Source organism: Tasmannia lanceolata, unplaced genomic scaffold, assembly GCF_043159265.1.
Source record: "Tasmannia lanceolata isolate RefF3 unplaced genomic scaffold, GAP_Taslan_0.1 ptg000002l, whole genome shotgun sequence".
Classification (NCBI taxonomy): Eukaryota; Viridiplantae; Streptophyta; class Magnoliopsida; order Canellales; family Winteraceae; genus Tasmannia; species Tasmannia lanceolata.
This window is the reverse complement of record NW_027518679.1, coordinates 27061516-27084075: the sequence shown is the minus strand read 5'-3', so window position 1 is coordinate 27084075 and position 22560 is coordinate 27061516. Positions and strand designations below refer to the sequence as shown.

Below are 22560 nucleotides of genomic sequence, written 5' to 3'. Positions count from 1 at the left end.
CCTGCTAGGTGTGACACTTGGACCAATCAGGGACTTCCACCTACCCTTCTTAGGTATGAGACCTGGTCCATACAGAGGCCACCACCTGTCCTGGACAGGTGGCTCAGAACTACCACCTGTCCTAGACAGGTGGCTCAGAATCACTATAAATAGCCTTCACTTGTGCTAAAGTGAGGGATCTGAAATCAAAACCCTAAGCTTTTTGCTCTGACATTGCTCTGCACTCCTGCTCATACTGACTTGAGTGTCGAAGCGCCCGTCCGGAGCACCACTCCGGGTTGGTCCTCTGACCCTTTCTCTTCTTGTCTGTGCCCTTGTGCAGCGCAGGACTCCCTTAGCCTTTCAGGTGTGACTTGCCAGATCAGCCCTTCCGGCCCTACCATAACCTGTTACCAATTTTAGACCTAACAGTAATGTTTGAGTACTGTATAACACCTACATTCAATCAAAAACAAACTCTAGATTAACAATTTTAGTTAAATAATGTTAAATATTGTGATTTATGTAACATCACTGTGAAAACTCCAATCTTAAACGTAAAATCTAACTGCTTCTAAAAATTAATACCAAATTGTTGTCTAGATATCTAAGTAGGGGACACTGTTTGTGAGCTTAAGCTCATATAGCTTATATGAGCTTGAGTTCCACAAACACATGGGTCCCACATTTTTTGGGAGTGATCCAAAGCATTCATTTGGAAGGTCTTTATGTAGATAGGGTGTAAACCAATAATCAGGTCTATACAATCATCCCAACCCATCCAAAAGTGGAGGGAAAATGGATAGACACTCTTCGTCGACAAATCTGTCCATATTTGCCTTCCACTTTTGGAGGGGTTAGGATGATCCATTGGACCTTATTTTTTGTACACACCCTATCTATGATAGGGCCTTGCAAATAAATGGTTCGGATCACCACAAAAAATGTGAGATTCATGTGTTTGAGCACTCTAGCTCATATAAACTTATATGAGCTCAAGCTTACGAATAATTTTCCCATCTAAAGTATGGTACAAACGGATAAAATCATACATAACTTAGGTCGAACTTGGCCTAGAATTGACCGAACTCGCTCAGTTTGGTCTAACTTGGGGCCATCTCGGTCAAACTTGAGCTCATCTCGGTCTAACCGGACTCTTCTTGGTCTGATTCGAGGTGATCTATGTCTAACTCGGAAATATCATTTCTTTCTTAGGAGAGAAAACTTAGCACTTTATCTCATTCTCGCCCCAAAACCCTAGCTAGCGCTCACAGGTCTGCTTCGAGCCTCTGGTTCTCTCTCTCTCTCTCTCTCTCTCTCTCTCTCTCTCTCTCTCTCTCTCTCTCTCTCTCCACCTAAATCTATGGATGTATTTAGGGTTTTGATTTCGGTGACTGAGCTTGAGGTTTTGATTTCAAAGATGATTGTTTCAGTGTTGTTTAAGATTAGGGTTTCGATTTGGGGTTTTCGTTTCCATTTGGGTTTGGTTTTTTTGATGTGGTTTCAGTGTAATAGATGGTGGTTTTGATGTGATTTCAGTGTAATAGATGGTGGTTTTGATGTGGGTTTGGTTTTAATTTTTCTAAGCTCTTTTAACCTTAGGGTTTGGGTTTTTGATGTGGTTCAGTGTAATGGATCTAGGGTTTCTCATCTCTTTTATGTGAATGATGGGGTTTGGGGTTTTGATGGGGTTACGATTTTCACATGTGGAAATCTTTGATATTGTGATTTTAATGCATTTTCAATAGGATGAGTTTAAACTGATGAGTTGAGATTGCTTATTTCTTATTCGGCAAAATGATTGTTTTAAAATTTGTGCACTCATTCTTGATTAGTTCAGCTGTTAATTATTTTATGTGCTATTATTTGTTTGACATGGGATGAAATTTGCCATGTTTTGTCATTTTCTTGTGGTGGAAATTGATATTAGTGCTTCAAATTTCTGGAATTTTGGTTTATTATTGTGAACAGAGACCCTTAGAAGATGGTTTTTATTTTTTTTTAATTTTTTTGTGGGTTTCGAGAATAGATCTACAAGTTTCGATGGGTTGCAAGGTTTGGGGTTACTTGATTTCAAATATGGGGGTTTCATTCTTGTTGAAGATGGGGTTTCGATTGGAGGATTTTATTTCGATTGGGGGTTCAATTGTTGTTGAAGATGGGGTTCCATTTTTGGATTTGGTCTCCCATTGGCTTGAGAAGGGGACTAGTGAAGTATTGGGTGAATAGTTTCGAATGAGAATATTTTGGTTTTTGTTGTTTTTTTGCATAGATCAACAAATAGTTATTGTTTATCTTATCAAATGAGAAAGTGTTGTGTGTTTATTGTTGTGGTTGCTTAATTCTCTCTGTTTGTTGCTATGAAAGTAGCATTTTGAACCTATGTCTATTGAACTTTTTTGGGCCCACTTATGAGGCAAGACTTATCAATGTTGACTCCTTAAATATGGTTCTATATGAGGTCTGGGCTCACTTGTGAGCCTTAACTCATCTATGTTAGACTATTAATTATGGTTTTATATCACTCTATTTAGTTTCTCTAGGTTTCTAGGCAAGTGAATATCTTATTTTCCAATTTCCTGCTTACTTTCTCTCGGTTTATAGGCAAGTGAACAGCCGTGGGACAGGTTTTCCATCAAGATGCAAGGTAAATTAACGAGGGATAAAAAAGAATAATCTCGAAAAAATATCACAAAAACAATGCATGTCAAAAATTAAAGTAAAAGGTAAAAAAGATATAAAATGTATTTAAATTCAATCTCAGCTATTGAAGACGAAATCCATTAAAACCTAGGCAAGAAAAAGTAAGGCATTTGATGGCTAAGATGAAACAGAAACTAGATTTATACAAGATTTAAACGAGTTGAAGTAACAAAAAAAAAAGAAGAAATTTTCTGGTGATTGCTCACATAAAGAACTCAATTCAAAACCTCAATGGAAAATCCAATGTAATTTTAGTTTTTGTGGGTATTATTCCTGATATTTTTTTGAATGGTTGAAATTTCATTCAAAGAGAAGGACCGAGATGGTCAAACACTAACACGAAACAAGAGAACAAAAAGGATACATGAAAAGATAAAAATAAAAGATTACAAAGGACTATAAAAATCTCAAGGTGGTAAAAAGTTTAACTGCCCAAGGGCCACCAAACAAACCCCAATCCTTGCAAGCATATCCACCACCCCATTTGCAGATCTCTTGATACGATGGAAGGAGATACTCGAATTGCCCAAAATGTCTTCAATCTCCTCAAATAGCTCGGCAAATCTCCATGGGAAGACATGGGATCCACTCATCCCACGGATTATGTCGTGGAAGTCCCCTTCTACAACCATTTTTTTCTAAATCTTCTTCTACTAGAAGCTTGATGCCTCGGTGCACCTCACGCACCTCCGCCTCACTTGTGTCAGCCCTCCAATGGGGCTTGCAAAGGCCCACTTCACACATTCCCCATCATCTCTTAGGACTCCCACAATGCCAACCGGACCCGGATTTCCATGACTATAGCCATGGAAATTAAACTTCAGGAACCTAGGAGCCGGCGACTCCCAATCCTGCACATTCAAAGGTCTCTAAGTCCGAATTGAAGCACACCTCCCTCCACCCATTCCACAAGTCAAAAGCAGAAACAAATTTGAAGCTTGGAAGGGTCTTTACCCAAAAGATTGTGAGAGCTACCACCTTGTTAGATTGATAAGAGGATCTCTTAGCATACCCCTTGAATATCCTATCATTCCTTTCTTTACACAAGACCCAAACTAGTTCATGAAAGGATGTATTCCATAAAATTTTGCCTTTTTTCCTCCAAGGAGTCATTTGCCAGCAGTCCAGTAGATCACTAAGGTGCTTTGGTAGCACCCAAGATGTTCCAAATCTTTCCAAAATGCCGCTCCATATCACCCTAGCTACTTTGCAGTGGATGAATAAGTGATCCACTGATTCCTCGCCTCGAATGCGTAGAGCACAATTAGGGCTGCAAATGAGCCGAGCCGAGCCGAGCTTTGGGGTGTTCGGGCTCGGCTCGTTTAGTTTTTAAGAACGCTCGTGTTCGGCTCGGCTCGTTTAGTTTTCGAAAAAGCTCGGCTCGGCTCATTAAGTGGAACGAACCGAGCTTAAGCTCGGCTCGTTTCAAGAATGCTAAAAACATACATATGTGGGATTTGAACCCAAGCCCCTCTCTAAATCTAGTGACTTAACCACTCGGCCAAACCTTCATTTGTAATAAACAATCCACATTCTTTTATTTTATATATAAAAAACATATAATCCAAGGTTTAAAGCTCGGCTCGGCTCGTTTATGAACCGAGCCTAAAAAGTTCACGAGCTTTTCCGAGCCGAACTATCCAAAGCTCAAGTTCGGCTCGTTTATTTTGGCGAGCCTAATTTTTGGGCTCGGGTTCGGCTCGTCTAGTAAACGAACGAGCCCGAGCCGAGCTTTTAATGAGCCGAACCCAAACATGTTCGCGAGCCGGCTCGGTTCATTTGCAGCCCTAAGCATAATGATCAACAATCAACGTTTCTATTAAAAAAAATGATCAACAATCAACATTTTTCGCTCCCTAAGAAAATCCACCGTCTGAATTTGCTTGCAAAGTGCAGCCCAACCAAATACACCTTCCCTTGGAGGGGCTTGGATATTATTCCTGATATTGATTTTCATATATTGGACAGTTCACATTAAAAGAATTGTTAGTCCATCTACAAATCTCTCTTTTTATTTAACTGATTTTTTTCTCTCCTGAAATTGTTAAATTGGTTATGTTAGTCCATTTGTTTTGAGCTAACACCTCAAGTAAAATTATTTCATAGACTGAAAATGGTAATTATAAAAAAGTATCATTTTTATTATTATTTAGTGCCTTTGATTTAGTTAAAGTATATCAATTAGTTTTCAATTTTTGTTATTCTGTATGCTTAACGAAGGTTTTTTATGCTTAAATGTTTGCTGCAGGTTGTTGTTGCTTGCCACCCTTGTATGCATTTGTCTCTGTTGTGGGCATATCATGGCGACTCGTACGTTTCCAAATCCTTCTATTGCTAAATATGTTTTTGGATTTGTTTGAAATTTCATCTTTGCTTATGAAGGGAAATGCGAATGCATAAGGGAGTATTTATTATTTTATGCTATTTTTTGGGGGAAGGTAAACTTTTATAAATTAAATTGAGAGGGTACAAACTAAAAAGCAGAGAGTAAGGCAAGGAGATAAGCTTCTCCATTTTCTATTGGTTGTCTCTCTGGTGATTGAATTAGAACTGATTGAATTAGAACTTTGGACATTTGGAACGTAGGAGCTTTCTCTCTCCTCTCTCATTTGGATGTCTTTGTCTCTTGGTTTGTATCACAAAGTTCTTGTTCCTCCTTTCGAAATTATCATTGAGGTGAAATTGATGTCCATTTGCATGTTTTTCCTTGATCGTTGTGATATTTAGATAGATTTATTGCATGTTGTTCGCTGTCTTTTTGACTGATTAATTGTCAGTTTGTTTGTTTTTCTTGTTGATGATGACTGAAACTATGTGGATTATTTAATGTTAAACTGGTTTAAAGTTGTTATCATTTTTATTCCTATGTATTAGTTAATTTATGTGGGTATCCCCATGTCCTTTTCAACAATTTTGAGTTTTCATGATATTTACGAAGTATACAAGAAATCAACAAATTATTCATCAAACTCGGCATTTAATTTCAAAAATTCAAGGTTAATTTGAAATATTTCCAAATACTAGGAATTGAAAAAACAATGATCCAGAAGGGAGCCCTGGTTCGCCAAATGCTGTCGGGGAATTACAAGAGAAATCACCATAGTGGAGTAATCAATGCCAAATCCAACTGACGGGGAAGTGGCAGCTTTGTGTACATTTTTTTTGAATGGCAGCTTTGTGTACATATATGTCTAATTTCTATAAAACTTGGACTTGAGAAACTTTGCCTGGAATGTTTTAAGAAGGTTGGTTGATCCGTTGAAAAAGAACTAGGACTGTGTACACTATGTCCTTTTCAACAATTTTGAGTTTTCATGATATTTACGAAGTATACAAGAAATCCACAAATTATCCATCAAACTCGGCATTTAATTTCAAAAATTCAAGGTTAATTTGAAATATTTCCAAATACTAGGAATTGAAAAAACAATGATCCAGAAGGGAGCCCTGGTTCGCCAAATGCTGTCGGGGAATTACAAGAGAAATCACCATAGTGGAGTAATCAATGCCAAATCCAACTGACGGGGAAGTGGCAGCTTTGTGTACATTTTTTTTGAATGGCAGCTTTGTGTACATATATGTCTAATTTCTATAAAACTTGGACTTGAGAAACTTTGCCTGGAATGTTTTAAGAAGGTTGGTTGATCCGTTGAAAAAGAACTAGGACTGCGTACACTATAGATTGGGATTGTGAATGTGTGAAATCATGAAAGAGGTGAGTGAATCTGAGCTTGATTTCATGCAGTTGAGAACTTTAAAATGTTAAACTGTTTATTATTTCATGTTATTTTTTGGGGGAAGGATTACAGGTAAAATATATTAAACCAGAGTGTAAGTGATGCAGCACCGTGAAGAAAAATTTGAGGAAAGGGGAGAGAAATAGACGAAAGGGGAGAAAAAGAGAAGAAATCAGAAGAGAGAAGAAGAAAAACAGAATTAGAGGGAGAGGAGAAGAGAAGTAGAAGAAGAGAGGAAAGAATAGAAATCTGGGGGAGAAGCTCTCAATCAATTCAATTAATCATCAAAGTTATTATTCCTAATACAATGAGGCCTATATATAGGTAATGGGATGGAAATACAATTCCATGGAAAATAATTAACTTTCCTAATTCTAAATAACATAGAAAATAAAATCCAAGAAACTAATAACATGGAAATAAAAATACTAAAAACTAAATAATACGGAAATAAATCCTAATATCTACATCAGTAAGGTTACAAAACACTAAAACAGAGAGTGAGGCGATGAGATAAAATTTCTTTTTTTAATTGGTTTTTTCTCTGAAAATCATGCCATGTGTCCATGTAAGCTAAAAAGCAGAGTGTGAGGTGAGAAGATGACTTCTTTTTTTTCCTTTTAATTGGTCTTCTCTTTGGAAATCATGCCGCGTGTCCATGTAACACTGCTACTACCTTCAAAAGTCAACTTCGGCCACCTCCTAGGGTGAGTTTTCCGCATATCTCCCAGTTTCACAATTGAATTCATATATCTCATTATGATTTTTAGCTGGCGGAGTTAATGCTACCCATTGAAATAAGTTGGAACATGGTGCGAGCTGAAACTCTTGAATAATTTCCATAATTAGCTTTGCCACCACCGAATATTACAAATAAGAATGTTTGCATATCAGTCTTCTCGAATCCTCAATTTTTTTTTTAAGAATGGAAATACGAATATTATTAAAAGAAGAATAGAAAGGATAAACCACGGGGACCGAGATGGTCCACAAAGAAACCAGAAAAAAGAAAAAAAGGTGCAAAACTGCCTCAAAAGGGAAGAAAATCGAAAATCTCTAAGTGGAGCCTATCCATCCTGGACCTAACCACACGATCAACATCGCTGCTTGCCAATCTCTAAACACGTTGGAACCTCACTATGTGACCCTCCACTCGGTTTAGAATCTCTTCAATTGCATCGACGAATCTCCTAGGAAAGGAATGTGTCTTGTTCGTCCATCCACAAAGAAACAAAAGGAAAAATAAACACAAAACTGCCTCAATGGGGAAGAAAATCGAAAATCTCTAAGTCAAGCATGTCCGAGGTGATCAGCATCATTGTTTGACGATCTCCAAACATGTTGGAACCTCACTATGTGATCCTCCCCTCGGTCCAGAATCTCTTTAGTTGCATTATCTTCAATTGCATCGGTGAATCTCCAAGGGACCTCCCATTTGACTGGGTAGTTAAGATATTTGATCAGTAATGAATTTAGGTGAAAGTTTATTTTCAAAACAAAAAAGACGTGGAAACTTGGGTCACCCCATCAATTGGAATGATCCAGAATATAGTTTCTTTCCTAAGATTAATAAGTTGGACGGCGATCTCCTTGGATCACTCAGTCATTTAGATTTTTTTATGTCACTTCTGATATGCATTATTTTTTATCAATTAAGCCACCATTTATGGGAAATTGAGACAATAGGGATGGCTTATTTGTTCTGAGAGCGCTACTCTTGTAAGATGATTTGTTGTTGGTGTAGGAAGACTATCCTACTAGCAGGGCATGGACTTTGTGTCTTTTAGATCAGGAACTATTTGGGTTTAGGTTTATTTGGTGTCTCATTGTTTCCAAAAATGCTTTGTTGTATTTGAACATTTTGAACTTGTTGTCTACAAAGCGAAGTGTTTTCCTCTAGTATGTGGCGGGGCATGCTTTTCTTTTTCTTTTTTCGTCCTTACAAAATCGATTTCCCTTGACTCGTTGTTACATATTATAGTTCAAATTCCAAACACACCCATGTTTGGAGTCACATTGGCCTCTTTAACTATAAACCGATTCTGCTTTCAAATTAGCACATGATAAGGCGTGCCACCCCCCCCCCCCCCCCCCCCCCCCCCCCCGCACACACACCACTCTCCCTTTTCTTTTAATCAAAATCGACTTCCCTTGTTACATATTACAGTACAAATTCCAAAAAACACCCATGATTTTCCATTTTGGGCTCAGATTTGTCTTTTAACATCATACTCACTTTCAAATTGGAATTGAGAATGAAACTAAACAAAGTTAGATTTTTGCTTAAACTGAAGATTTATCTCTTTCAAATTAGCACTTCAAACTGTTTGAAAAATGAAGCAGGCATGGATTAATCCAGTGACGTAGGTGAGCGGACTTCTCCTAGTCAGTGATGGAATCTTTGAGTTGAATGAGTTTTTTTTCCTTGACGAGGCCAAGTTTTTTGTTGACTTGGATGAGATATTTGAGTTTTTGATTGCCTGCAGGGGCCAAAACCTGGTTGACTTGTCCTATGCAATCTAGTCAAGTTAGTAAACCTTGCTTGGAATGAAGCACTCAGTTGTTTCATAATGATTTGCACATTTTATTCATGCTTGTTATGGTGTCCAATATATGTCCTCGTAGACACTCATATGGTACTCGTTACCTTTGCGGTTGGAGTCTTCACATGTTGTACTTTCTGAAGTGGGTTTCCTGTTATAAAGGGCTGTCTAAGGCTATATCATTCATATTATTTCAGTAATGTGACACTAAAAAATTGGACTTTAAAATTCACATGAATCCATGCAGGGATTCAGTTTGAGAATTCTTGTGATGTTGGTGTCTTCTCAAAGTTGACAAATGCGTACTGTTTGGTGGCAATTGGAGGGTCTGAGAACTTCTATAGGTTAGTTTGTTGTAAACATTAATATTTTATGTTATGCATGCTTTAATGGTGAATTTGTATTTGAAGATGCCTATGATTTTGCGAATTTGTTGCAGCACATTTGAATCTGAGTTGGCAGACGCCATCCCAGTGGTTAAGACCTCCATAGCAGGCACTAGAATAATTGGAAGGCTATGTAATGGTTAGTATTGTTAGGCCACTTGTTTTGGTAGCTCAAAAAAGGGGTCCGTATTATCATCACACATCTCATTGTTATCACTTTCTATGGCAGGAAACAAGAACGGGCTTCTTGTGCCACACAATACCACTGACCAAGGTAATTTAGGGGTTGGAATAAATTTCTGTTATCCTTAATGTTCTGCTGTTTATATGTTTCGTGCTTGATATTGTTATATTTTGTCATTTGTGAACTACAATATTTGTGACTCCAATCAACTAATGGTGGATAGTATCTTTTAGCAGAACAAGGGTTTCAACGGACTACAGGATGGGATGTTAGGTTTAAAGTAATAAGACAAGGGAAAAGGGATTGAATGGGGGTCGATTTCTTAGGCGAGCGTTTGCTGGGTTTTAGCAGATTTTTGCTAACTACGATGGTCGAGTGCTAGGGAATGAAGCGAAAGGGTCAATGTCTGAGATGAGCGTTTGCTGGGTTTTAGATTTTTAGCAAATTTTTGCTAAGTATGATGGTCGAGTGCCAGAGAATGAAGAGAAAGGGTTCAGTTAAATGAAATAGCTAGGGTTTGATGGAAAAAAGGTGCTTTAGGATTTAGGAAATCTTGTTTAAGTCTTTTCTTGTTTAAGTTTTCGGCGGAAGTTGTGTAATCCACATCTTCGACCAGAAAATTTAGGAAATCTTGTTTAAGTCTTTTCTGGTTTGATGGAAGCTTTCCGGCATCTAGGAAGCTCCTTTGGATTTGGGATTAGGGTTTGGTCCGTCGTCTCTTTCCGATCTCTTTTGAGGAAGGTTTTCCGGCATCTAGGAAGCTTTCTGGCATCTAGGGCCCAAGCCCTTCAAGCTCCTTGGTTCTTTCCCCGCCATCTAGGGCCCAAGCCCTTCAAGCTCCTTAGATTTTTCTCTCGGCATCTAGGGCCCAAGCTCTTCAAGTTCCTTCATACATCACAACAGTATTGTACTGGGAACTGAAAAGTTTCAGCCAGGCAAGGGATTCCATGGCCTGAGGAATCGAAAAGCTTCCTGCATCAACCCAAAGTAAACGGAAGTGTATTGATGGGATATTGGTTCTGCAAGAAATGTGCATTCCACAACTTCCGCCGAAGAATTGAATGTCGAAGATGTAGATGGACGGCAACAAGAGGCATCGACCACACCCTGAGAGAAGCAACACCAGTGAAAAACACTGAAATACAATGGCCGGAGTATGGATTAGTGGACGTACAGGAAGACAGAAACTCAAAAACGGTGATAATATATGGAAAACGGGTAGAAGACAGAATCAGATTAGTGAAAACAATGCTGATTGGGAGAGTGAAGAAACCAAAATGGAACCTAGGTGAAATATGGAAGTGGGCAAGGTGGTTCTGGGTATTAATAGAGCTGGAAGAAGTTCTTATCATCAGTAAAAATGAGGTCCTATTTGGGTTTGACAGTGAAGAACAAGCCAATAGGGGTCTTCACGATGGAAGCAAATGCGAATTTCTTTTGTCTCTTTATCCATGGCACCCTGCATTCAAAACTGGAGCGAAGGCAATATGGATACGATTCTATGGTATCCCGATGCATGCTTGGGCTGTGTCAAATGTGTAGGCTTTGGGAAGTTTATTTGGGTCTGTAATGGAAACAAAACTGGAGAGTGATGATCCAAAAAGCTTGGAATTTGCGAAAGCGACAGTATTCACGTCGGAATGGGGGTTTCTTAGATCTGTGGCCAGATTGAAAGTTGAGAACAAGTACTACAATATTGGGGTAGCTGGAGAGGTTGGAATGGATTTTAAACTCGCGGCGACTTCTGTTGCAATCCATGGTGAACACTATCCTTTCGATCTTGACCATGGATGGAATAAAGGAAATAGCGGCAGCCAAGACTCCGGAAAAAAACATGGTGAAAAATCTTTTAGGGGCGCTGGAGAAGACAACCTTTCAACCGTCAGATCAACAGATGGATAACGGCAACAAATCGGACGGTGCTCATTGGTCGGCAGAAAGAAAAAGGAAAGGAAATGATCTGATGGTTAGTGATGAAAGACGCAACGAAGGCTTAATCGAGGCCATTGATTCAAAAATGAGAAAAAGGTGGGATCTAAGTGTGGCTTCAAAATCAAGCAATGTGGCGGCAGTCAAGAATATGGTGGATAACAACTGGCTCAAAAAGCAGAACACGTACGTCGTACCCGCATAGGGATCACTTATACGAAAGAATAGGGGACGTGTGTCACAACAAGGATGAAAGAACAGGGAAGACAGAGCACTAACTGGAGAGGCTTCTAGAGATCCTAACGTGGCACACAATCAGAATATGGAGCGTAATACAATTAAAGAATACACGGTGAACATTCAATTAAAAAATAGGGCGGATGGATATCAATGGCTGTATACTGCAGTCTGGACCTGCAAGAGCTCGTGAAAGAGTCAAAAGATGAAAACTCTGGGTGGAGGTGCTCTCATCATACTTGGGAGTTGACTTCACCACCTTTGGGGACCGAGTTTGTTGGCTGCCAATGGGTGTGTGCAATCAAATATCAACTTGATGACACTTTTAGCACGGCTAAAAGCACTATTGGTTGCAAAATGCTGTACCCAAACCTATGGTGTGGCGGATTACATTGAATCATTCTCCCTAGTTGCTCGCTTAAACTTGGTTCGAGTGCCTATATCAATTGCAATCATTTAGCCTTGACCGTTATGCCAGCTTGACATTAAAGTGCAGTTTTGTATGGGAATCTTAGTGAGGATGTGTTTATGGAGCATCCACCAGGGTTTGTTGCTTAAGGAGAGATTGGTGAAACCTGAAAATTGAAGAAAGCAATTTATGGACTAAAACAGAGTCCTCGTGCGCGGTTTGATATGTTTAGTCGGGTGATTATGGCGTTTGGAATTAGTAGGAGTCATGCAAATCACTCTTTTTATTTGCTCACAGGCATCTACAGTAGTGCTATTGATTATGTATGTTGATGATATTCATTGATTTGTGGACACACACCAAAACCCCACCCATGCATGCACGCACGCAAATTGTAGAACCGGGGACACGATTAGAAACCAGGACTTCGACAGGGCGCTCATATCAACATTTATAGGTGTGGAATGATAACATTGTGAAGAACTGATCGTGCGTGGATCTTATCGGAAAGTGGGTCTAAAAACTTCTGTGATCGGCTGTAGAAAGCTCGGAGTTGTAATAGACTTTAAAAAACTAGGAAAAGGGAACTGCCAAAAAGTAGGGAAGGGGAAATGATATTGTCACCCCTTTTCCAATATTTTTACCCTCCCTGTTTGTCTTTTCTCAAAATCTTATCCATTTTTAATAGAAGACAAATATGAGGAGTGGAACTCGAGAGTCATGCATTATATTGTCTTAAATAACCTCAAAAAAGTTTGCCTTTCCCAAAATATTTTCTTAGTACAATAGCACAAGAGAATCTACCTGTGACACTAAAGTACCATACACAAACTTGTATGCAATATGCATTTGATAAGAATTCTTTGCATGTAATCGAACCTTCCACATAGACTAGTTAATTTTGGTATGGCCATGATGCCACTGTTATTTTCCCCGGAGGCAACCACGTATTGTGGGGTGTTTAATTCTTATGTATTGGATCCTTTGTAACTCTCTGAAAAAATGTCTGCTGTTTTGTATTGTAATTTAGAATATGCATGCACTCTGACCACCTATATGGCATTTGATTCTGTTAGGTATGCGCCTCTTTTGATGCCACCAAAATTAGTTCATATTTGTAAATAGGATTATTTTAATTTGTTTTTATTGCAATGGGGAGATTAAGGTCTCTTTGGAAACCATTACCTATATCATTTCTAAAATTATTATAAGTTATTTGCAAATACTCATATTATATTCAAACCATTTGCATATAAAATAATATGCAAATAATTATTAAGAGGTATCCAAAAAGGCCCTATGGCAACCCACTCTTTGAATAAAGATTATTGATGCCTAATCGATATTTGACACCCTCAAGTGTTTCATTGGTGCTTTTTTAGAGCTTCAACATTTGAGGAACAGTTTACCAGACCAAGTGGTTGTTCAGCGCATTGAAGAAAAACTATCAGCTCTGGGAAATTGCATTGCTTGCAATGACCATGTTGCTCTTACGCATACTGATCTGGACAGGGTAAAGCTTCTATCCTTCTTTCTTTTTCAAGAAAATGAACTAAATTTCATAACAATTTGCTGATTATTGACTGTAAACTTGTAGAAATGTGCCACCTTGATAGTTTTTTTCAGTTGTAGGTTAAATCACATTTAATTTTCACTTCATGGATGGGAATTTTGTAATATTATGCGTTTAGGTGTATCCTTTTCTTTTCTAGATAATCATGTAAATCATTTTTCAACTCGAGATGCATAGCCTAGAAAATTATTGCCGAGTCTTATGTTATCTTGTAGCATGCATGCTGTATTTTTTGATGGATTTTCCATTTGAGTTTGTACTTGGCTGAGTATGTTAACTTTTTGGAGTGCTGAATCCGGGATCTGGCTTTAATTTTACATCTTGATTAAATCATAGTTTCAAAACTATACACCCCACCCCCCCTCCGCCCCGGGCATCATCGTGGACTCTCCTAAGTCGACTCCCTTTTACCTTGGCCGTGTTCTTGTCAGCGTCCACGTTTTGCCCTGAAAAACCAATTAAAACTCCTTTGACTCTCCCGAGTTATGACTGTCAACCGAGTACTCAGCTGCTTCAACCAAGTACTTGGTCGTGTCGTGCCGAGTCAACTAGGATTTGCTTTGACCACGTTTTGACTTGCATCTGTGTTTTGAAACATTGGATTAAATTGAATCGACTCATGAGTTCTTTGAGTCTTTGCATTTGTTAAAATCCATGTTCCAGATTGTTCATTTTTCATATGATTTCCAGGAAACTGAGGAGCTGATTGCAGATGTTCTTGGAGTGGAGGTTTTCCGACAGACAATTGCTGGAAATATACTCGTGGGTAGTTATTGTGCATTCTCCAACAGAGGCGGATTGGTAAGAAATGAGAAAAATAGAACTGTTTTTTTCCCCTTCAAATAGCTCTAAAAGGACAAATGTGTTTTGCGTGTAAGCCTGTATAGTCCAGTATTTTTCAAAATGTACAGTACGGTTTGCAACACAGGATGATCCAAACCATCCATTTGATGGGCCACGACGTAAATAGGTTGTGCCCCAGAAATCATTCCCATTGGATGCTCCCAACCCTCCGATCTATAGAGGTTTCCATAATATGACGTTCCTCTATAGATCGGACAGCTAGGATAATCCTATGGAAATGTTTTTTTGAGCACAACCTATTTACGTTGTGGCCCATCAAATGGATAAAATCTCCTAAAACCACATTCGTGTTTCGCCCATTCTGATCTAAACCCGCTTAAAACAGGTACACCCACATACATCCATTGAGGACCTGGATGAACTCTCAACGCTCCTTCAAGTTCCCCTTGTGGCCGGAACAGTGAACAGAGGCAGTGAAGTGATTGCTGCCGGCATGATCGTTAATGACTGGACAGCTTTCTGTGGATCGGACACTACTGCAACAGAGCTTTCTGTCATTGAGAGTGTTTTCAAATTGAGGGAAGCTCAACCAAGTGCAATTGTTGACGAGATGAGGAAATCCTTGATTGATAGCTATGTGTGAAGCTTTGGTATTTGGCCTCTTGTAAGGTATGTATATAGACTTGTTTTATTTAATTCTCAAAAGCCTTCGCAGAGGTTACAATTAAACAGTTATGTTTTTATTGTTTAGATGATTATGTTGGTTGTTACCATGAACTTATGTCTAAAAGGGATGACTAACACAGTGATAACTCATCTCTGAATTTTGTTTTGCCTACTTTACTCTTGTTTTGTATGCCTTTATGGATTATTAAGAATGTGATACATTCGAAAAATATTTGAACCTTTTGAGATTGCGTGGTGCTTGCTATGTTTTGGCGTTCATGACAAGTTGGCCAAAATTCAACTTGATTATTCCATGATATATTTGAGGAACCCATTTATTTGTATGTCCATATTAAGAGGAGTTATATGATGGATGACCTTATTGAGCGGACGGAATTGGGTATTTTGGTCAGTTTCCATGATATCTTGGTATTTTGGTCATTTTATGAGCATAGTGCATGGTTTTAAATTTCGACCGAAATCCGAAATTTGGTCATTTTCGGTGGAGACCGACACTGAAATCGATAAAAACCGAAACGGTTCTTTATTTCAACCGAAATTTTGGAATTTCGGTCTAAATTTCGGTTTTTCTGAAATTTGACCCAAAAAATCTTTTTTTAATATTAATTTAATATTTCACCGAAATTTCGACCGAAATTTAATATTGAATAAATAGTAGTTTCGGGTTTTGTACCAGATTTTGACCGAAATTTCAGGGTCCGAAACCAGTACCGAAACCGAAATTTTAAACCTTGGCATAGGGTACTTTGGTCATCTTTCATAAAAGATGGGTGTTTTGTGATTACCTATGAAACAATGGTATTTTGACAATTTTACTATGTGAGAGGGGTTGTTAGTCATTTTTCATGAGATATAGGCATTTTTTGTTATTTTTTCATGGGATATGAGATTTCAGATTTACACATGTTTTAGACGAAGTACCTGAGTCTCTATAGGTGACAATTTCTCAATTATACGGTGAAAAATAAAGTTTTTTAGGGACTCTGTACAGGTATTTTTCTGGACTAACGGGTTATTTCAAAAATTTTCCAAAAACATTGGCCATATAAATATTGCTTGAGGGATGATTTGTAAGGTCTTGATGGGATAATTGGAATTGATTAGGACGCATTTTGGGCCATTCGGGAAGATTGGAGGCATGATTTGTATTTCAAATAACTGGGCCCACCATTGGGCCAATAAGAACTTACTACATGACGGGTCCTACTTTTTATCTGATCGGGTAGTCCTAACCACCATGGATTTTGTTTGATCATTTGAGGGGTCTTCATGAGTGTGCATATTGAGCTATTGGTGATCTTAAGGTGGGACAATCTGGAGACCAAAGGTTGGGCCCACCTTATCTACAATGCATTCCTGTGCCTCTTGGTATTGCAATGTGGTCCTGCCTCACTAGAGAGACTACAACTAAGGTTTTAAATTTTGGTTTCGGCCGAAATTTCGAGGGTAATCGAAACCGAAATTTATTTTGCCGAAATTCTGTAAAGGCCCATGAAATGTTGTTTTTTGGGCTGAAATTTCGGAATTCTGTAAGGGCCCCCGTTTGGATACCTCATGCATTTGTATTTTGAGTTGGATTTGAGTTTTGGATACAAAACACATCAATCATCTTCATGATCATGTTTTAAGAGAGAGAGAAGTTGCTGCCGGAGCAACGTCAAGGAGCAGCGATGGTGAAGGAAGTTGCCACAAATATTGATTTTCAAATAATGTCTTGCAGAACAGATTTGAAATTGGAATTTTTGCACTGTTGTAGCTGATTTGGAAATCTAAGGATCTTATCCAGTTCAAAATATCAACTAAATCCAATTCTAAATCTTGTTGGTATCCAAACATGGCCTAAGGGCCCCCGTTTGGATACCTCATGCATTTGTATTTTGATTTGGATTCGAGTCTTGGATAGAAAATACATCAATCATCTTCATGATCATGTTTTAAGAGAGAGAGAGAAAGAGAGAGGGAGGAAGGGAGGGGTGTCTCGCTGCTGCCCGAGCAACATCGAAGAGGGCGACGGTGAAGGGAAGTTGCCACAAAATATTGATTTCCAAATAATGTCTCGCAGAACAGATTTGAAAATCGGAATTTTTTGCACTGTTGTAGCTGATTTGGAAATCTAAGGATCTGATCCAGTTCAAAATATCAACTAAATCCAATTCTAAATCTTGTGGGTATCCAAACGTGGCCTAAAGGCCCATGAAATGTCATTTTTGGGCCGAAATTTAAAACCATGATTACAACACAAATGTTTGTATTGCAAGAAAAACATTTCTATTGGGAAAAATCTTCTCGGAGATTTTTTTTGCCTCTTACAATTTAAAGGAAGGGATACGATTTTGGATTTTTGTTCCCTTCAGGCCCTGTTTGTTTGGATTGCAACTAAAGTCAGTTGTAAGAGATTTTATCCCTGTTTGTTTTGGATTTTGGGAACTTATTCTGAGTTCAAAATTGATCATTTGAATCAAAATTAAAGGTGAGTCTAAGTCGAATAATCAATTTTGGACTCATAATCGGTTTTCAAAATCCAAAAACAAGCCTTGTTGGATTGACGGATTTTATGGTCCTGGGATTTACAATCAAGGATTGTAAAATCCATGTATCCAAACGGCTCCTTAGGAGTAGGATTTTGCTTTTTTCTTTTCATATTCTTACGGGGACCCTTTAACATTTTTGCAAGGAAATTAAAATAAAAAGGGAAGGGAGAACTAAAATCAGATGCAAGGAAGGAGGAAGAAATCAGGTAGTCGTGGATAAGAAGAAACTTGTATTTTCAAGTGAGTTTGAGTTATTTATTTTTAGGGGATTGGGATGATTCTTGTATTTAGCCCAAAGGCTTTGGCTAGAATAATTGGGGCAGCTTACTGCATCAGTGAGGTCGGAAGCAGCCACAAATGTTTGTTTGGGGGATTTCTCGGAAGTGTATCTCGGTATACTCCCAAACTAGTTGGGGTCGGCTAAATGAATCCTTTAGAAAAAATTCATGAAGAAGGTAAAAAGAATCTACCCGGCTCTAATCATGGTTCTAGTTGGGTTCTTCTACTTGGATCAATTTCTTAATTTAAAATTTTACTTTCTACATGGATTTCTCGGAAGGGTGTATCTCGGTATATTTAAATTTTTTCTTAATTTTAGGTCTATATTGGGAAAAATTAGAAAAATAAAACACATAAAATATATAAAAACACAAAATTGTTGAAGCAAAATTAGGACAATAATATTAGGGAGATGATTTTTTCGCCCCCCCTGTAGGAACATACACCCCTTTTTTAATGTGAATTGTGGGCCGACTTTAATGCATTTTTTTATTTTATGTCAAATCACGTTATAAGGAGGGTGTATTATCCTAAGGGGGCGAAAAAACATCTCCCTAATATTATCATGAATTTATTGATATTTTTGCAATAAAAAATAAAGGCTACTGATATTCCTGCTGCCATGTATTGATCATGAGACAAACTCAAGCTGTCTTTACTAAATTACTACAATTCCCAAAAACCTCTCCCCAGTCAATTAAAGAAGAAAATGGAAGGCAAGTTCATCTCATTATCAAAACATAGTAGTGCAAATATCAGCAGTCATATCTCGATGATTATTCAAAATCTCTTGAAATTTTCAGGATTATCGAAAAAATCACAAAATATCTTGATATTTTCGAAAACAATGGAGGTATTTGTGGTGAGGGTGTAAACTACCAATAAAAGATGAATTCTAACTATTAAGCATCATAATTTGTACTATTATTTAAATATCATGATGTAGTTCAATTCATTTTATAGGTTGGTCTAATAAGTACCAAGGTTCTCCATTAATAAAAATATTGTGAGGGAACACATTAAAAAACACTCATAGACAGATTTTAATCTTTATCATCTTCTCCTTTGATTATAATTACTGATCTCAGCTGGTTTCCTCTAGAACCAGCTTTCTCCCACAAAACATCAAAAAACAATCTCAGATAGATTTTAATCACTTCTGTTCTACTTTGTTCTAGACTCTAGCATTTTTTATCTTCTTCTCCTTTGTTGATAATTACTGACCTCAGATAAAGAGGTCATCCTTCTCTTTCTGTAGTTTCCTCCAAAACCAGCTTTCTCCATTGAGGGATCATCAGCCCACTCATCAAAAGGCCTTCTTCCATGTTCATATTCCATTCTCTCCCAATCACTCTCTTGAATAGCCAATCTTGGACCACCTTCAAAACTAGCTTTCTCCATGTTCAAATTGAGATGGCCCCTTTTTCCACATTGATCTTCCACTCTCAACTCTCTCTCCTGATAATCCCTTCTTATCGGTGCTTGATTGGGTCGGCCCATAGAACGATCGCTCGTAGAATTTCTTCTTCCATATTCATATTCTATGTTCTCCCAATCACTCTCATTCATATAAGAATTCTTCCCTCTGAAACTGGTATTCTCAGTTCTTACATTGCAAAGGGGTCTTCTCCTTCCTTCTACAAGTGGACTAATCAATTGCTCACCAACATAATTCATTCTACATTCAAATTCCATATTCTCCATCATCTCCCTTTCTCCATGAGCTGACACTTTCATACCCATAATGTTCTTATGACCTCCAGCAAAGCTTGTCTTTTCCACGTTTAACTCGTAATGGGCTCCGTTTCTTCCATTGCCTGCTATCATTCCCATAGACGGAATCATCGACCCCTCGAAAGAAAAGCTCATTCTACAGTGTTCCTCCCACTCCATGTCAAGCTCGCGAAGATGCCTACTATGGGGAGAAATCGACCGTCCAATATTCAATCTATCAGATTGATATGATCTCTGCAGAAATTCCACTTGATTGATGAGATTTTTTGGTGGATACATTAATGGGGGAACAGATACATTATGATTTTCGTTTGGAAGAACCGATGGGGGCGAAACTCGATCACAAACATTTCTTGCAGTTTTCATTTGTGCAGTATTCTGCTTCGAGCCTCTGTGGCTTGGGGGACGGAGGCCATTTTTGTTAACTGATGCTTCTGTTGTAGTAATGTTTTCCTTTAATTTATCCTCCCTGAGCAAGAACCAGAAAACTCTCAGGGTGAATGTATTACATATGACATGTACTTGGATAGAGAAGACTCTAGCAACTTACAATCACTAATCATAAAAAATATGGAGAATAACATAATAAACACAAAGCAATCATGGAAACAATAATCCTAAATGAATGCACCACATCACTCAACTTCATGGGTTTCAAGAATTACTGATACATTTCTAGTGTGATATCCATTTTATCAGGTACACACAAAATATAAAAAATACTGCAAGGGTGGATTTATTGTGCATATTCATCTACAAGAATGTATCTCATATAAGAAAAGATACTTTAATTCTGCATTTCATGAAATTTTCATTCTCTGCGAAATCCAAATTTTTTATAAATCACAGACTAACAAGGACTGTATATGGCTATTTTAGTCCTAAATCATAATTTATAAACCTCTTTATTGATTGAATATGCAAATTTGGTCACTTCTCTCAGAAATTTGTAGACAATCTGCATATCTCTAAAAGAGAAGAGATATAAACTATTAATCCACTAACTAATCTCCATTGTTAAGTTGTGTATGTTGATTACATAATAATCATATGGAAGGTACAGACAGTCCCCTGTAAAGCATCTTGTACCCTTATTTCTTTTACGACAGGTTTTTTTATTAGCACCTTTACTATTTGAACACAGTTTACAAAGATTTTCCCAAATCTGTATTGTAATTTATCTAATTCCATTAAGCTTCTATTCCTTTCATAGAATCTAACTGGTTCGATCACTGCTTGCAACTTTGCAAGAAAAAGCTAAAACTTCCATTCTTTATGAAATTTTCCCATTTGCGTATTTCTTTCTTTTATATCTGTGACATTTTAATTTCTGAATTTGACTACATCTTGTTTTACAGAAGCGGACTCTCATATTTACTTCAATTGTTGTATTTCTAAATTGTCCCAAAACGTGCTAAGGCAGCCAATAAGCCTCTTTGCTATAGTATTTTAGCCTCACCACTTGTTGGTCAGGCCAAGTTCATTATAATTCGTTTATAATTGGAATCTTAGGACTTATTTACTCTAAAACATCGTAATCAGATTATATACTTATGTTCATAGAGTACAAAATTCAAAATCCCACCGTTCTCTTGATTCAAATTCAAGTTTTAAATTCTCTCGCGTCGCTAGATTAAAATTTCTAACTTTCAAACTTTTACTTGTTTTCAATATCTTTGAGAAAATAATTGATAGTCAGTCCATGGATGAGCTTAGGTAATTAAGTTTTTTCATTAGTTAATCAATTTTAGTTAAATACTCGATTGACTTTGTTTGGGTATATGCTCCTAACTCAACCCGGCTATTGATTGGATAAAATTGAGAGGATGGGTTGTTTAAGTACTCAATCGGTTTTATCACTGGCTTACATCAATAAACCATGACAAGATTGACATCTATAATGAAATTTTCAAAAGCTGGTGCTATCAGTTTGTGACTGGTTCACCTGTTGGGTATGTTTACAGATGAAATGCAGCTTGAAGGAGCTTCCAATCTCATCAACAGAGCATTGGAAAACGAAACAATCAGTAAGAAAAATCATTTCTAATAGTTTGGTCTTTATTTGAGTGAGAATCCTCAATCTAGTTTTCCTATGATAATCTAATCTATGTATCTGTTAACTTACCAACTTCTCCGAAAGCTTAAGTTGTTGGAGAAAGGCGTTATTTATCTTTTATACTTTAACACTCCCCCGCACGTGTGGCCCACTTGCCAAACATGTGGCACATGTTGTCCCACTTTGGGCCGACCATCGCATGTGGATTTTTACTATCGAGGAAGTTTGAACTCAAGACCTTTGGCTTTGATACCATGTTTAACCTACCCACTTCTCCAAAAGCTTAAGCTGTTGGAGAAAGGCATTATTTCTCTTCTATACTTTTAAGTTTTAACACATATGATATAGAGAGAATTAAATCTCATAATTATAGGCCATTCGAAACGATCCATTTTCGAGAAAGACCCCAAAACCCAAATTAGATCTGATCAGAATTATGTTATAAGATTTCTATCGAGAAGGTGCTAATCCCTGATCTTGTTCAAAGCTTATCCCTCTATAAAATAAGGAAAGAAATTGAAATATTTTCGGGGGAGGTGAAGATATATGTACCTAAGATTTTGGTTTTCGAGCTTTCGCCAATCGATTCCTTTCTCTTGGAGAACCACTTCCCTTGGCCTTGCAGAGCCAAAGGGGTTTGGTTTTTTGTTGGGTTTGTGTTGTTCAAGGAGCTGTGCTCGAGCTTCTTCTTCTTCTTCTTTCTCCACCTCGTCTGCCCATGAAAAACCAGAGTAGGGTTTCATCTCTCTCTCTCTCTCTCAACCAACTTGCAACGGCTCTTTGAAGGCT

At 37.8% G+C, this 22560-nt stretch overlaps 2 protein-coding genes across 3 annotated transcripts; one reads left to right on the top strand and one right to left on the bottom strand.

The window, feature by feature from the left end:
• Positions 1-1125: 1125 nt before the first annotated feature.
• On the top strand, positions 1126-15322 carry LOC143850382 (eukaryotic translation initiation factor 6-2). Of its 2 annotated transcripts, none has more exons than XM_077359659.1 (8): positions 1126-1253; positions 4931-4992; positions 9210-9306; positions 9402-9487; positions 9578-9622; positions 13490-13620; positions 14371-14481; positions 14870-15322. In XM_077359659.1, the coding sequence occupies exons 2-8, from the start codon at positions 4983-4985 to the stop codon at positions 15125-15127; spliced, it is 738 nt and encodes a 245-aa protein (XP_077215774.1). In that variant the 5' UTR covers positions 1126-1253; positions 4931-4982; the 3' UTR covers positions 15128-15322. The 2 variants fall into 2 exon arrangements, with proteins under 2 accessions (XP_077215774.1, XP_077215816.1); XM_077359701.1 differs by having other exon boundaries at positions 1205-1271.
• Positions 15323-18928: 3606 nt separating this feature from the next.
• LOC143883333 (uncharacterized) lies at positions 18929-22560 on the bottom strand. The gene is made up of 2 exons (XM_077386694.1): positions 22324-22560; positions 18929-20184 (listed from the first exon to the last, which is right to left on the bottom strand). The coding sequence occupies exons 1-2, from the start codon at positions 22512-22514 to the stop codon at positions 19173-19175; spliced, it is 1203 nt and encodes a 400-aa protein (XP_077242809.1). The 5' UTR covers positions 22515-22560; the 3' UTR covers positions 18929-19172.

What these genes read in the sequence shown, in the direction of transcription:
- LOC143850382 (XM_077359659.1), top strand. An exon ending in AATTGGAAGGCTATGTAATG is followed by an intron (nt 9,488 to 9,577) that starts GTTAGTATTGTT and finishes TTTCTATGGCAG; the next exon opens with GAAACAAGAACGGGCTTCTT. An exon ending in ACACAATACCACTGACCAAG is followed by an intron (nt 9,623 to 13,489) that starts GTAATTTAGGGG and finishes GTGCTTTTTTAG; the next exon opens with AGCTTCAACATTTGAGGAAC.
- LOC143883333 (XM_077386694.1), bottom strand. Translation starts at nt 22,514, where the DNA reads ATGAAACCCTACTCTGGTTTTTCATGGGCAGACGAGGTGGAGAAAGAA. An exon ending in CTCGAAAACCAAAATCTTAG is followed by an intron (nt 20,185 to 22,323) that starts GTACATATATCT and finishes GTTCTTGCTCAG; the next exon opens with GGAGGATAAATTAAAGGAAA.